General features: G+C 40.2%; 1 protein-coding gene across 1 annotated transcript in view; it reads right to left on the bottom strand.

Moving 5' to 3' along the window:
• The window catches only part of PTPRO (protein tyrosine phosphatase receptor type O), a gene marked incomplete at its 5' end in the record, with an annotated part of 148,049 nt that overhangs the window by 57,484 nt on the left and 74,973 nt on the right, over positions 1-15,592 (bottom strand). The window contains one exon of the mRNA XM_005425300.2: positions 7,393-7,666. Within this exon, the coding sequence (XP_005425357.2) occupies positions 7,393-7,666 (274 nt within the window). The remainder of the gene's footprint in view (positions 1-7,392; positions 7,667-15,592) is intronic.

Below are 15,592 nucleotides of genomic sequence, written 5' to 3'. Positions count from 1 at the left end.
ACACAGAAATAAAGAGTGGAAATGACTCCCCACATGGCCAGAGGGTTCATATCACAGCTCACACAGCACACCAGGGTGGTTTAAATGTCAATAACAATCTCTAAATAGCACAGTGCTTATGTGCAGGCATCTCCCACACTGGTGGGTGTGCCCTGGGCTTTCTCCTGCTATCTCATTCACATCTGAGATCTCCTCGTTTCTGAAAGAATTACTGAAACTTTCTTGTGCCAGTGATTCAATTACCCCCATTTATTCCTTCCTACAACAAATCAAATAAAGGATGGAAGCTATATTCATTTTTAATCCAGATGATTTTTCCTCCTGATGCTTTGATTTAATTAAGCAACAATTGAATTAAGTGGTAATCACCACAGACTCTCTTTCGTGTCGCTCTCTTCCTCTCACTATCCTCTCCCTGCTCGTGGCTGATGTTAGCAGAGCTGCATGAGTGGCATAATGCAATTTAAAGATCCTCCCATTATCTTACTTCATTCAGCACCAAATCTTCACATCAAAAGCTATTTGCACACTGTGAAATTAAAAGAATGCTCAGCAGATAACCATCATGCTCTGTCTTTCACTTACTAACTGCTCCTAGGGCTATTAAAATTAAAGAATGTAAAATGCCACTCTTTACTATCTATATTTATAATTCAGAGCATAAACAGTCTGGTCTTTTTAATTTTGCTATTTTCAGTGTTTAGGATCCAGCTTGTCACAGATTTCAGTGGCTGTCAAGAAATAGGCTAAATAAAGTGGAATCACAGAAATTTAATACTTAGAGCTTTATAAAAGCCCTGTACTATGCTGAAGTCATATTACAGAAGGGATTTAGAGCATTTCACTGTCCCTTTTAATAGTTTAAAGTACCTCTTCACTTACAATCTCTTTATTTTTAGACTTGGAGATTATATTATACACACATAGACATGATTGCAGGATCAAGACCTGAATTTGCCATTTTTCATAGTGCCTCAGAATCTGCTGCTTCTGTAGCAGCTGCTTTCCCATTTTATCTGTTTACAGGAAACTCAGCTTCTCTGTTTATCCTGGCCTTTCCAGCATTTTGCATTTAGCATATAACTTACATTACACAAGCATCAAGACAGCATAATAAATGTGCCTAACATCTTCCTCCAATGCCCTGAAAAATTCTGAATGCTAAATCCTCCATTAATACATTCAGTTTGTGTCACACACATTAATATTTGCAATTCAGGGGGAAAAAGTGCTGTGAAAATAAGTACCATATTTCAATCCAAACCAGTTTGTTTGTAATATGTGCAGATTGGGTCACTCTACAAATTGAATTGATTATTGCTGTAGCTTAGAATCCAGCATTACATGTGGGACTGAGATCTCTTGCTTCTCACACTGGAACCCAGATTAATCATTATTTACCTCCATATTGTGACTTTTATAAAAAAGATGCCCAATTAATGGAGTGACCTAGCCCCCATGGGTAATTCTCTTTATTTACAGGATGAAGTTGTGAATTATGTAATTTTCTCCCCAGATGGTACTATTTATGTAGCTGTACCATTACTGGGAGTAAGGCAGAGCCAGGGTAAAGCTTCCATTATGCTGTAAACTTTAGGATGTTTTATCTCTTGTTAAAAAGAAACCATCTTTGAGATTAAAGAAGCTCTTGTTCAATACTTTGGGAACACAGTGTTCAAGTTCATGATAGGTAATAGTGATATTGTGCTTATGAAGGGGGAATGGAAGTGAAAATAGTACCTGAGCAATGATGACATATAGTGCAATTTCTACATGGCCACATAGGGCGATAAGTAAAAAGATGGCACAACCTAAAAAATAATGTTGTCACAAGAACAAAGGCATAGCTATTGCTCTTGAACAGATTTAGGCCAATTGTTTAGATCCTCCTTACAATGCAAATTACAGCAGGCTGCAGTTCTTTCTGTTTCTTTGATTCTGATGGAGAAGTTTTTTTCACCCTAAAACGAGGATAGCATGGTTTATTTGCTGGGAGAAGATGAGCCCTAATGGACCTAGATGCTGTTGTGAGTTACATTTCAAAGTTAGGGCTGCCACAGACAACCAGCCTTTTTAAAGGCGTCTCACATCATCCTTTAAGAAAGAAAAACATGAAGGACTAAAGTTTCACATTTCATTAAGGAAAAAACCCTCTGAAGCTCAGAGTTAAAGAACCCTGATCCATTAACAAGCCAGAGGAAAGGATTGGACCTGCTGAATCACTTCCTGCAGCATCTGGCACAATGACAACAGAGCATTAACTGGGTGCAATGCCAATTACTTTCTGAGGGCTGGAGATCAATCCCAGGCAGCAGCTGTTGGCCTCTACAGGGGAATATTTTTGTAGGAGACACAGAGGCAGAACTCCCCCTAAAGGGAATATATTTCACAGTCACGTATATAAGGAACCATCAGTTTTTGAAACAATGAGACATTTTACCACTCAGAGCTCCTAATCATCAGCTAAAATAAAAAAGCCAGGCAGAGCTGCTCTTAATTACCACCAGAGATCCTCAGATCCAGATTTCTCCAATTCCCAGCAGAGGCACATTTTTTTCCTGCAGCACACAATATCTTTGCAATGTACAGCTTTCCCCATTCCTACAAATGTATAAACGGTAAAGCTGACAGTTCATATGGAAAGAAAAAAAAGAAGATGCTATATGGGTATGACTCACCCTGGGAAGAATAAAATAAGGCTTCAAGCTGGGAAAATGTAGGATGAGTGAGTGAGAATATCAGTCACTGATCTTACAGATGTGCTCTTAATTTATTTCATAAACTACTTTAAAATCAATTAGTAATAAGGCGGAATTTTCAGTCAAGTATGTCAAACATTAAATAAATTATACAAATTCCAGAGTTACTCCATCCCCATTGAAAAGCCAAAGCTCCAAGAGCAGAGGAAAGCAAGCCTGAAACAGTTGTGTGAGATACCAGAACTGCTTCAACATTGCCCAGACTGGAAGGAAGGTGACTCTGACAGGCACAGCACAATTGCACTCACAGGAATCCAGCCAGGAAGATGAGATTCTCACAATTATTCTTCTCAAAACCATTGCACGGATCTCTAAAAAGCAGTCAGGGTTTCCATTTTTCTCCTTCAGTGATGTACAGAGCCAAATTTGCTGAACACAACTTTGCTACAGAATCAGAAGCAAAAAGTGCTATTTTGTGCTAAAATTCCATGTTACAGGTTTCTTATCTAAGAAGGAGTTTCTAAGAGTATCTAAGAGTTTTCAAATAGCTCATCCTTTTCACTGCAACAATCTGGACCACAGAGCCTAAACGAGGAAATTCTACAGCTTGTGGTATTTTTGATTAACATGAGAGAACCCTGAAATTCTTCAAATCAGAGACAAGCAGAACTGTGCAGTCTTGTAGAAAAGGACCAAATGAACAATGGAATTCTCAAAAGGAACATATACACATGAAAATGTGCATGGGTGACATGCTCACATGCAATACAAGGAAGTGATCCCAGACAGGATGGCTTTGTTAAGGACAAATTGTGCCTGACAAATCTGAAGGTTTACATTGAATATGAGGAAAAACTTCACTGAAAAGGTGGTCAGGCATTGGAATAAGCTGCCCAGGGAAGTGGTTGAGTTGCCATCCTTAGAAGTATTCAAAGAATATGTGGAGGTGGCACCTGGGGACATGGTCTGGTGATGAACTTGACAGTGTCAGGTTAATGGTTGATATTGATTATCTTTTCCAACCTAAATGATACTATGATTTTATGTTATAGGTATATTTATGTGACATGATTTTGTATTTTTATACATACATATTTATGCCCATACATTTATATGAAGAATTACACATATATATGTCTTTATATAATGCATAAAATATATATTTTGTTAGCTTTTCAATGTTTTTCTGGCCAGAAACCCGTTAAGGGATGAAAAAAAAAATTCTTCTTCTAAATTTGTTCTTCTCTTGCTTTTTCTTGCCAGTTCCCTTAGATGTAGCATGTTGATGGGAGACATGAACAGGAGAAAGGAAATGTCATCAGGATTTACCACCAGAAAGCAGAGGTCTTTCACGACTCTCACTGAATTTCTAAGTAGGCAATGTCTTTGAGGCACCTTGGTCTTGTTTCGATGAACACTTTTTGGGTACACACAGCTCTGTGTGAAACTCAGACCTCCACCACACATTGAAAAGCTGTATCTCCTTTGCAGTCTCCAGGAGATGCCAAAAAAACTCTTGTGAGTACTGCCTTGGGAATAACCACATTGGCATCACTGGCTATCCTGACTGATTTATTTTGTGGCAGCCTAATGAATGGGGTCAATCTGCCACTGGTAAAGCTCTCCTGACACCAATGGAGTTAGAGCAGGAATTAATTTGGTACTGGAAGCTAATTGCAATGTGCCATTCTTTCATGTGTAAGATATAGATGGAATAATTTAGATAGTTATATGTCTTTGCATGATTAATAAACCAAGAATATTAAACACTCAGCACAGGGCAAAAAGAAAAATATAGATCTATCCTAATTGTTATCTGCCAAAAAAAAATCAAGTTAATTGATAGTCAATAAAATTATGAAAAACAGGAAGTGGACAATACCAATGAGACGAGGAAAAACCCAGCAACAAACCAAATACACATCATGCATTTTTGTAGGAGAAACCAGTGGTCACAAAAGGAGTTTTAAGAACTCTTCTCAAAACCTGAAGGGTATTGAAACACCTTAAAAATCCCACCCTGCCACGCTGCCTTTTCATTCCAAATTTACTTTCAGTCCTGTAGCCTTGTGCTCCAAAAGATGAAATCAGGAGCAAAGGCTGCTGCAAGAGAGCCAGCACTCATCAGTCTGCCTGACAGAAAATATCACAGAGGAGATTGGATCCTTTCCCTTCCAAAGCTCACAATTTACAGCCTACTTTTGAAGTTCAGTGCAGCACCCTTCAATGCTGCCTGCAGGACTGCCCTTTCTTTGCCATGATCGTGGTTGTCTCTCTGTCGAGGCAAAAACCAGAGAAATCCCCAGTTCTCTCTCTGTTACACGTGTCCCACTGGCAGCACTGGCTGAGTGCCAGGATCCCTGGTCCTTCCAAGGTCTGAGGGAGCAGCAGGACACCCCAAGATGCTGCCAGCACACCCTATCAGACAGGAGGTGTGTCGGAACCTAGGACATTCCTCTGGCTGCCCTGGGTGATTTGAGACCCTGGCAGGGGGCTCAGAGGCCTTGGCACGGAGTCACAAACACCTGTGCCTTTGATTTTAGCCCATGGAAACAATTACCAACTTTGTGAAGAGTTACAAGCCACAAGGGCTTGAGTAGAATGATAGTGAATTTGTCACAGGGTGAAAAAGTAGAATTTTGGAGATTTAGAATGGGGGTCCAAGAGGCAAGATGGAGAAATCTGGGCGTGTCCTGTCCTTCTTGTCCTCCATCTTCTGCTGTGATGGTGGCACTTTTGGATTGGTTTAGAGTAGAGACAGACTGTCTAACATAGGTGATAGGTATTGGAAAATTATTGTAAATAAAGTACATGTAGTTTTTAGTATAAAAAGCAAACACCACCCCAAGGGCGGTCACTGTGCCACAACCCAACCTGCTGGACAGGTCTCAGCAGGTCAGAGAAAGAATGTAGTAGGTAAGGGAAAATAAACAACCTTGAAAACCAGAGCTGAGGAATCTCAACTTCTTCTTTAGTCGCTGGGCTGGGAAAAAAGACCTTTTAATACCTTGGGGGCCGTTTCAATCACAGAAAACCCAAGAGTGGTGAAACCATCAAGCCTTGGATGAGGGAGAGCGACACAGGACATGCCCTTGGAGCCCCCAGCCTCATACTTTCCCAGGAACACCTTGTGGAAACCCCTGAGCCAGAAATGGGAAGCCTGGGGCTGGCTTTGGTGGGCTGAGTGACTCTGGCTTCCTTCAGAGATTCCCTGCACAGGAGTGTGTGCACCATCTGCCAGCCTGGGTCACACCTTCCCTGCTACCAGAGACCCTTGTGGGCTCTGGAAATCAAAGAGCAATGGGTTCTGCTGCACAACTGCAAATGCAGCACCCAAAACCTGCTAAGAATGCATAGTGAGGCCTTTTTCTTCCAGTTGTATATGACAACAGGTGCTTTAATTATTTTCTTTGAAGGAAACAAACATAAAATAGAAAATTGGATTAAAATTACTACTTTGCTTACAAGGTTAAAGCAGTCAAAGGAAAGGAAATTCAGGTTGCCTGTGAACCCTGAAATTGTTCAGTTCTTGCATTACCCAACAACATGATACTTTTCCTATGGAACCTCTCATGGTTTTCCTCATCAGGGCACAACTTGAGCACACAAGGGAAGGCTGAAGAATGTATAGATGATATAAAATCTCATTAATCCTGAATTTTAGGCACCACACTCAATAACACATGAACCTATTTTAACATGCTCTGAACGTTATTACTGTGGATGGTGTTTCCTCATTGACACAATAACACAGGTACAAAAAATAATAACAATTCCTCAAATGTAATACAAACAGTTCCTCAGATGTAATACAACTAAAACTACCCATACAATCCAATGTGCCATTTAGGGAAACAAACAAAAAAAAACCAAAAAAAAAAAACCCAACAAAAAATTAGTCTGGCTCTATCCAAACAGATTTTTTTGTCATCTTTGAGATGAAGAAATAATTTTCTATTCTACAAATTGTTTTCAGTTTCCAGGCTGGCGCATGGAACCTCAGAGTCAGAAGCACAGCTGGACATCTGTGGTACTTTGTACAGTGACAGAGCGAACAAAATCACACGTCTCCCCCAGGATCAATGCACCTGGAAATAGCAAGAGACAGGCCACTAGAAATGTGTTCTCCATCACAAACACCTTCAGCTGTACTGGCAGAAACACAGGGTTTTGGTGACTGGTGTCTGCTTTCCAAGTTTGGTATTGCTTCCACATATTAGCAGTCAAACAACAATGTATTTCAAACAGAATAGCATTTAAACAATAGCATTTGAAACAGAATAAAACTCATTAAATAAGTGGAGCGCTTACACTGAAATGTCAGTCAACACTTGTCTTGCCCTTTACTAGATATTTGGAAGTCCTAGTTTGAAGGGTTTAGGATGAATATCCGAAAAGGGGGGGCTCATTCGTCACGCTGTTTAGTATGTTACACTTCAGTGTTCAGGAAGGGCCAGCCAGGGGAAACCTACAACCCTTCCTTTCTTCCTGCCCACACCTTGTGAATTTTCACTTACACCTTGTCAAAACTTCTTCCCTATTGTTTTCACACAGGGATGCAACCTACACACAAGCAGGACCCATTGACAAAAAAAACCAAACCCAACCTTCTTCACAGGAAGAACTTCTGGGGGGAAAAAAGCCACACACACAGACAAGAAAGAGAAGAAAAGAAGAATAAGACGTTACTTACTGGTTAGCACAGTGATTGATCTCGCTGACTTGGAAACCATATTTGAGTTGACCACCAAGAGAGTCACTATGTAATACAGGCCATGGTATTTGGCATTAAAAACCACAGGGGCAGGTAAAGTGCTATTGAATTCATCGAACTGGAAAAAGTAGTTCTTGGATTCTCCAGCTATCTTCACAACATAGACAGAGGATGAGCTCACCACGTCTGATGCCTCCAGGGACACAATGATACAATTGTCCTCTCTGACAGCAACTTGGAAAGGCTCTGCACTCTACAAGACAAGAATAAAGAGTTTGTTGAGGTAAAATCCAATATTTTACTTGCACCTATTTCCCTTGTTATTCATAAGATACTCATATTTCCAAAACTTGGAAGGGTTCTACACTCTGCAAGACAAGAATAAAGAGTTTGTTGAGGTAAAATCTAGTATTTTACTTTTACCTATTTCCCTTGTTATTCAAAAGATATTCATATTTGCAATAAAGTTACGTCTTGTATTCTACTGGAGAGTTAACATCAAACAGGAGCAATTATTTCAGGCTGCAATTCGCAGTCAGCCAGAGTCCACAGGTATCTGATTATCAGAGGCCAGGCTCTCTGCAGCAGAGGCTGGATCCTGCTGTGTGTTTTCTGGTACTCCACATACTCCATTCCTTACACCTTGAGGAATAAAGCCTCTGTCATCCTTTCATGAAGAAAGGTGAAGTAGAGCAGAAGGAGGATGAGATTGTAAAGGGTATCAGGGCAAGAGGATTTCCAAAAAAGCCTCAATGTCATTTAAATCCCAAAAAAAAGAGTTGATTAAATCAAGACTCTTATCTTGCAGAAACAGGATCATATATTCCTCAACACAACATATTCTGAAAGCCTACAACTGAAGAATAATTTTGGGTACTGCCTAAGCTTTTCCAAATGGGTATTGCATTAACCATATTTGCCCATTTCAGCAAGGACCAAGAGCTAAGCAGCTCTCACCACTATGTCCATTGTTTTGGCTGGCACTTTTTTATTTCCTAAGCTATAGCATTTAATTTCCAATATTTCTTTTATTAGTAGTAGAGAGAAAGGAGCAATTTAACCTTGTTTTCATCTATCATGAGCGTGTTAAGCCACTGCCAGCTGAAAACACTTTCCTTTTTATTAATTTCAAACCAGCTGTCAGGAGAAGCACTTGTTCTCTACATGAATTTCAAAACAGATTCATGCTAATTAATGAAAAGGAAAAGTTCAAGCTTACTTTAAGAGTTGCCTTTTTGTTTATTAGACCACACCACAGCTTATAATTATTTTACCCCCCCATGAAAACAGTAATATCTGGTATTTTCAGTTCTCAACTCCACAGTATATTTTTCCTTCATGTTTCACAGGCTGAAAGCTCTCAGGGAAAGGTGGAACTTTAGCTTGCAACTTCTTTGATCAAGTTGTTCCTGTACCAGAGAGAGCTAGAGACCCCCTTCAGAGATTAATTCTAGCAGCCTACCTCCTATTTTCTTGTGGTTTTGTTTAGTGCTTGTTCTTCCATGGAAACAATATTTCTGGGATTTATGCTGCAAGAACCAGGATCCCTATTTGAAATTCACACATCTGGTGTTGCCAACTCCTGGCATTCAAAAAACACCTCAAAAAAAAAAAAAGATAGAAGAAAAATAACCCCACAACAACAATAACAACAGAAATAAATTTGCCAAGAATAAATAATTGGTTCTTGGAGTGTAAGAGTTAAACCAGCAGCAGTTTGTCTTTCCATGTATTGATGGTATTATCATTGGGCTTTGACATTTACAGTGTACCTAAGGCTACACCACCCTAGAGGCAAAGCCACAGGCTTGAGACAGAGCCCCTAAGCAAACCCTCCCATCTGATCCAAGAGGAGAACATGGCACAAAGCACATAATCAGTGCAGCCCAAAGAGGATAACCTGTCTAGACAGCTCCAAGCCTGTGATTAAAAACGGAGGCAATGCAACTTCAGCTGCTGATTTGAGGTTTGCTTTAGTTAGTCTTTTAAAGAAATTACTTTTAAGTTGTTAAAATTGTATCTGCCAATGTTATCAGTGGGAGAATATTTTGGTATGGAAGTCTGGGTAATTTTTCACAGATGGCAAAGCAATTGCTCCAAAAGGTTTATAATGTAAAACTACAACTACAAAAAAGCTTCCATGTGTTTTCCCCAGCCTGAGTTGAATTCAACAGGCTTACCCTTGAGTAGATCAAAATTCTGCATTTCAAGTGGTTGTATTTTGCCTTAAATCCCAGTCTAGCATTTGGATTCACAGAGACTCAAACATTTAACTGGGGATTAGGCTTAGATCTGCTCAAAACCAAGTAGAGGTTCTCTTATCCTTCTTCCTCCCTATTTCCTTTTCACTAAGAAAATGTGGAATCAATCCTTCAGCCCTCCTGGTGTGGGAAGACAGGAGAAAAAAGAGAAGAAAGGCACAGGTGTCTTGGCTTTCCAGAAGCACATGCACTATTCTATCACAGAAGCCATGGCTGTCTTCCAAGACCAAGCAAGGACTCAGCAAGGTTATTTCTACACACTAAGCTTGCAGTTCATATATAATCCCACAGAAATCTGTGGGTTTTGACCTTCCACAGACTTGCATTTGAATGCTTCACTAGAGGAAAAAGAATAGTGTTGTCTTTGAAATTATTCTGGCCTTCCCTTGGCCTTGGCACTGAATTCCACAGCTCTGACTCCACGTGCCTACCTGGCTACAGAGAACCAGCCCAAAGTGCCAAATGAATTTATATGTGCCAACAAACAGTTCAAAGGAAGTTCCTTATAGCTGGATGCTATAAATTCATTGCTATGCTAATCAAGTACAGCTGGAAATTAAGCATTTAATTGCAGAGTCATGAACATTCCTAGGATATAATTAGATATCAGGCAATGCTCATGTGGGTTTGTGATTTTACTCCTGGATTCTTCCATGGGTATTGTATTAACCATGATGAAGACCATGCTTTTATTTTTTCCCCCCTCAATGTTTTCCTGAATCCACAGCAAGCACTATTCAGCAAATAATTCACAAGCCCTCTTCAACAACTCCCACAGAATTAGCATGGAATGCTTCTCCCAGCTAAATAAAACTCTCAGACATTTCCTGTTGTTACCTATGACACCTGCCTGGGATAAATAGCTTTTTTTTTGAGTCCTCCATCACCTTAAGCATGTGAGGATTATGAAATGATAACTTCCCTCATCCATGTCCAGATTCTTTGGAAGCACTGCTGCATGATGCATTTTTTGAGGGCCATCTCCTTAGCAACCCTGTGCCCCATCCAGCCCATCACTGTGCCCCTCTGCAGGATGCATCCCTCTCTGGAGTGGCCCCTTTCCAGTGATTGTGTGTCCCTCCGTGTGCTTTCCAACTGCTGCATGCAGGGGACACATGGTATGGGGGAGACATCTGCTCTTTATTATCCCCTGGCTCTTGAAGTAACTTTTAGCCTTTAATTTCTAGGGCAGATCAGAGATCAATAAAAAGAATAGGTAATTAACATGTCACGAGATGAAATCATTTATCTCCTTTGGAATATATTTCAAAAAGAACAGACCATTCTGGCCATCCATCCTTCAAGTTGTACAAGGTCAGGGTTACCAGCCAGCACTGGGCTTGTGATTTTGAAAAGAAGGCTAAGAAAAAAAGCTGAGTATTTTCTCTAAGCACCACTGCAAGTGACAAACGTGCCCCACTTAACTAGACTGTAAAGCCAGTGTGTCTTAAGACTGACAGCATCAGTATGGTAAATACACATTTCATTACTTCTGGTCAGCTACCTCCAGGATTTAATTTGCTGGTGTCACAGCTTGAGCGGCTGTTTCACGCCTGTGGGGAAGTTTGGCAGGGCTTGTGCATTCAGAAACAAATGATTAGCTCCAACTTCCTTCCTGGTTTATTATTACAAGCTCGTGCCACGATAAAGCACTTAGAAGAAGAAAAAAAGGAGGGAGGGGAAGTAAATCCCACAGTGTGATGCCTGTTCACAGCCATTTCCAGCGCAGGGATGAGTCATGTTAGTGGAATTTCCAGCCAATAACCAGGTCCCAATTAAAATAAAAATGAAGGGGAGGCAAGGAGATATACAACATGTCAAATAAACAATATCCAAAGAGTAATAGGAAAATAAATGGTGTGCAGCAGAGCTCAGAGTCCTCTTTTCAGAAGTTTATATCCTCGGTTTATTTCCATATAACAGAATGAGTTTTACACATGAGGAAGAGATCAAAGTTGCAAAACAACTACTGATTTTAAGTACTCTAGCTTCTGAATGTCTCATTCTGAAACACATTGTGCCAGAACCCAATTACCAGAAGTGCAAGCAGTTACAAGTTCTGCTGACTTTAAGGGGAGCTGTGGCCACTCATCAGCTCTGTAAAATTAAAGTACTGGTAACTGCATCTCATTTATCTAATGCCAGACAACTAGAACTAAAATCCCAAACAAATCTGACTTTTGTCAGCTTTTACAGAGTAAATACTGCAGCATTCACAGAATTTTCAAAGTAAGCAGGAACAAATTTTAAAGCTATGAGAATCTACTTCTCAGGCACCATACTGATCACCTACTGCATGATGCTGGACAAAAATAACATCCATGCAAGTACAAGAAAATATTGAACATTACTATATCCAGACCTCTTGGGTGAAATATTGGCTATTTAGTGAGTGATTCTACTACACCCTGATATATATTGTCCTGGTGGCCAATAATGTTCATTCCATTCTAAATCATTTGATGACTCATTCTTACCACGATTCATCTTACTTAATCTTATGTACTTAAAAGGAATGACTAAGCCAGGATGACCTTTTCAGACAGAACACCTGTGGATTCACCTAAGACTGGAATTAATTGTGAAAAAGCACTAAACAGCCAAAGGGCTGATGGCCCCAGCTTGGCAATATTCCTGCAGTCCTCTGTCATTGGGTACAGTGAGTCCAAGCCTTACAAAAAAGAGCACTGGGATCCAGATTTCAGGATCCTGGCCTTTGCTACAACCACAGAAAGCAGATGAGAAATAAGTACTATTGCAAAACATGCTTCCTTGGAATTGCTAGCTATCATTAGCTCCTAGAGTTTAAACAAAATCGGTAAAGACACCCTTAAAGAACTTGGGGAAGCACATCCTAAGCTTTCCACGTGTTCCAGTGAGTTCTGGAGCAGGCACAGACTTCAGTGCTGACTGCAAGAGGAAAGAATTGTTTGACATGATCTTCAAAAGTGTGAACAAAAGCGTTACAGCCTTCTGACAGAAATGTAAAGACTTCTGGAAAATAAGGATATTTATTTCTGAGGCTTTTGTTTTTATCTACACTTTCCCACAGGTTGTGTAAAGATCATCCCTTAATAAACACACCTCAGAAGAAATACTCCACGGGAAAAAAAATGCAAATCTGTATAGTTAAGATTTTCCATGCAAAAAGGAATATTTTAACATATAAAAAGATAGCAAAAGCTGCAGTTCTCAATAATTTATGGTTTGTGATTCAGGTTAACACATCATTTCTGGCATTCTGCTCTATGAATACTGTCCTCAGCCCTGTTGCTATTCTGAGTCTCAAAAAGCCAGTAAGAACAATCCTCTGGTCATATTTTATAAATGAGCTTCCACATTTCTTTGCTCTGGGAGACAGCTCTAAAGGGATGAGTATTTTTTCCCATCTCTGCCCACAGATGCATAACATGGGGGTGGGTTTTTTTTCAAGCAAACATCATTATGGTATGTACAGCCCACCATGTTTTGCTGCCATTCTGAAGTTAATAACCGGGAAGGAAATATTTCTTCACACAATCAACTGCTACTACGACAGCATTAAGTAGATTCCAGAATGCTCATTTCAGTAAGGTTTACATCTAATGTATTTTAGCTGTATGTCCCACTGTTAACATGTCCAATACTTGATAAATTATTGCTAAATATATATTTCTAGCTCATCTTTCTAGTGCAGAGGGCAACACCCAAGCACAGTGATTCAGAGGCTTCGATGTTAACAAGGTTTAAAACTAAGTAAGGGCTTCTAGGATGGCTTTTCTCCCTGCACGTGTGCACCCCAAATACACCAGGAATTCACACCCAGGCAGATACAGTTTGGTTTCTCTCCACTCTAGATTTTTAGCTTTTCCCTAGTACTAAAATGATGTCAAAAAAGCCTAATTCTGCTGAAAGAAAATATGATTTTGATAAGAAAGAAAATATGATTTCCCTTCTCCAACTCAGATCTTTAAGGAGCCTCTGCAATTAAAGTTTAGCCATCCCTTGTGGATGTAGCCAAACACATGCCAGATGAACCTTGTGCTTTAATTAAAATGCATCTTCCCTCTTGAGCCTGTATGTGAATAACAGAAAATGAAAAAGGGCACAGGAAACATATCACATTGCCTCAAATCCCTTAATTCTACCAAAAGGGCCCTTCTCCAGTCAATCCTTGCTCTCTGGGACAAGAATGAGAGCAAACTTCTGCCTGAACCAATGGTAAAATGATCAGAGCTGAACACATGCCAGGTGGGAGGTGTTGGTTGGATCCCTTGCTAATTTCCAAAAAAGAGCAAGTAAGGGGAAAGGAAGAGAAAGATGAACTCCATGTACACATTATCCTGAGAACATACGCAGCATCCAGCAATTAAGGATGGTGTCTAATTAAGCACAGCTTCCACCTGCAACTGCAGCTCACTGCCCATCCCAGGAGGGAGGAACAGATCACCTCGTGACAAGGCTGAAGGAGAAGGCAGAGTGACCAAATGAGCAATAAGTTCAGGTAGATTTTGAAGAATTTGATGATTAGAAAGAAGTCTCTCCTTGCATGGTGAGAAACAAATCTCTGAGGTGTTGCAAAGTGCCCCGCTGGGAGATGAGAGGGAACACACTGGAGATGTGGCTTTGGGTGGTGAAGGACAAATTCATTCATGCTCAGTCCTTCAGCTCCAAAACTGTGGCTTCACCTCTGCCAAAAATGGAAGTCTGTAACAGAAGCTGCTGATGCTGAACCAGCTTCTGAACAGCTATTGATGCTGAAAGGTGATACTAGGAAGTTACACAGAAAATTCCTGATGTTCAACAGAACGGGAGGACTGATTTTGCATCATGAGAAAACAATTCCAGCAGTGCTGTGCAGCTGAGATGAACTGGATTGGAGGCAGCTGAATTTCATACTGCATGCTGAGAGTATGACAGAGGGGTAGAGACTGACCTGGTGGGTGCTGCAAGAGTGGAAAATGCCTCAATTTTGAATTGATAGGGTGCATATATACCCTTCATATGTGCACAAGTGAACTAGTTCCCAAAGGCAGAATGCAATGCTTTGCTACTTACATTATCTATGAAGAGCACAGCTGGGAGGGAGTTAACAGTTCTCACTTGTCAGAAAAATTGGAGATAAAAGTGGTTATTAAATTAATTTGTAATCACAAAGCAATGTAAGGGAAAATAGTGGAAGAGAACGAGACTTTCTCTTCCCCCCCATGTTGATCTATAATAAGAGAACAATGAATTTACTTGTAGATAGGGGCTATTCCAGAATCCTACTTCTTTGTTCCATATCTGAAAATGTTTTTAAAGGGGATTAGGCACCAAAGTGCCCTTAAGTATTTTCAAAATTCTGAGACTACTAGAGAGGGTTTGACATTGGGATGCATTTCTAAAAAATAAAATAAATGCATAAAATAAAAAAAACCCAACAAACCCAAAACCAACAACAAAAAACCAAACCAAACCAAAACCCTCAAAAAAAAAAAAACAAAAAAAAAAAAAACCCCACCAAACCCCCCAAAAAAAAAAAAAAAAAAAAAAAAAAACCAAAACCTGTTCCAAATCTGGTTTTGTGACTTCACATTGGTCTGGTGCTTACCTTAAACAAGTGGTCTGCCTTATTGATGGCCATTTTTCTATCACCCCCTGCCCCTCAGCTCCCCAGAAAAAAAGCTGCAAACACCCTTTCCTCATGGGTCACAGGAGTCATGGCATGTCTGGAAAATCCAAGTCTAAATCCAGATCAGCAGTTTTCATATTCTGTGCTTACTACCCCTCTTCCCTGAGCCATAACTGTAATGTGGCTGTGCCTATCCCTGGAAGATTGCTCACTCAGGTTCAAGTACAGCTTTATTTTGTTTTCAGATCCAAGTGGAACCTGATGTTCTGCACTTTGATTACCCTGTGGTGCCCCTGTGCTCTCTAAACTGGCAAGAGATGAAGAG

This window comes from Geospiza fortis, unplaced genomic scaffold (genome assembly GCF_000277835.1).
Source record: "Geospiza fortis unplaced genomic scaffold, GeoFor_1.0 scaffold13, whole genome shotgun sequence".
Taxonomy (NCBI): Eukaryota; Metazoa; Chordata; class Aves; order Passeriformes; family Thraupidae; genus Geospiza; species Geospiza fortis.
This window is presented reverse-complemented; position numbering and strand designations above follow the sequence as displayed.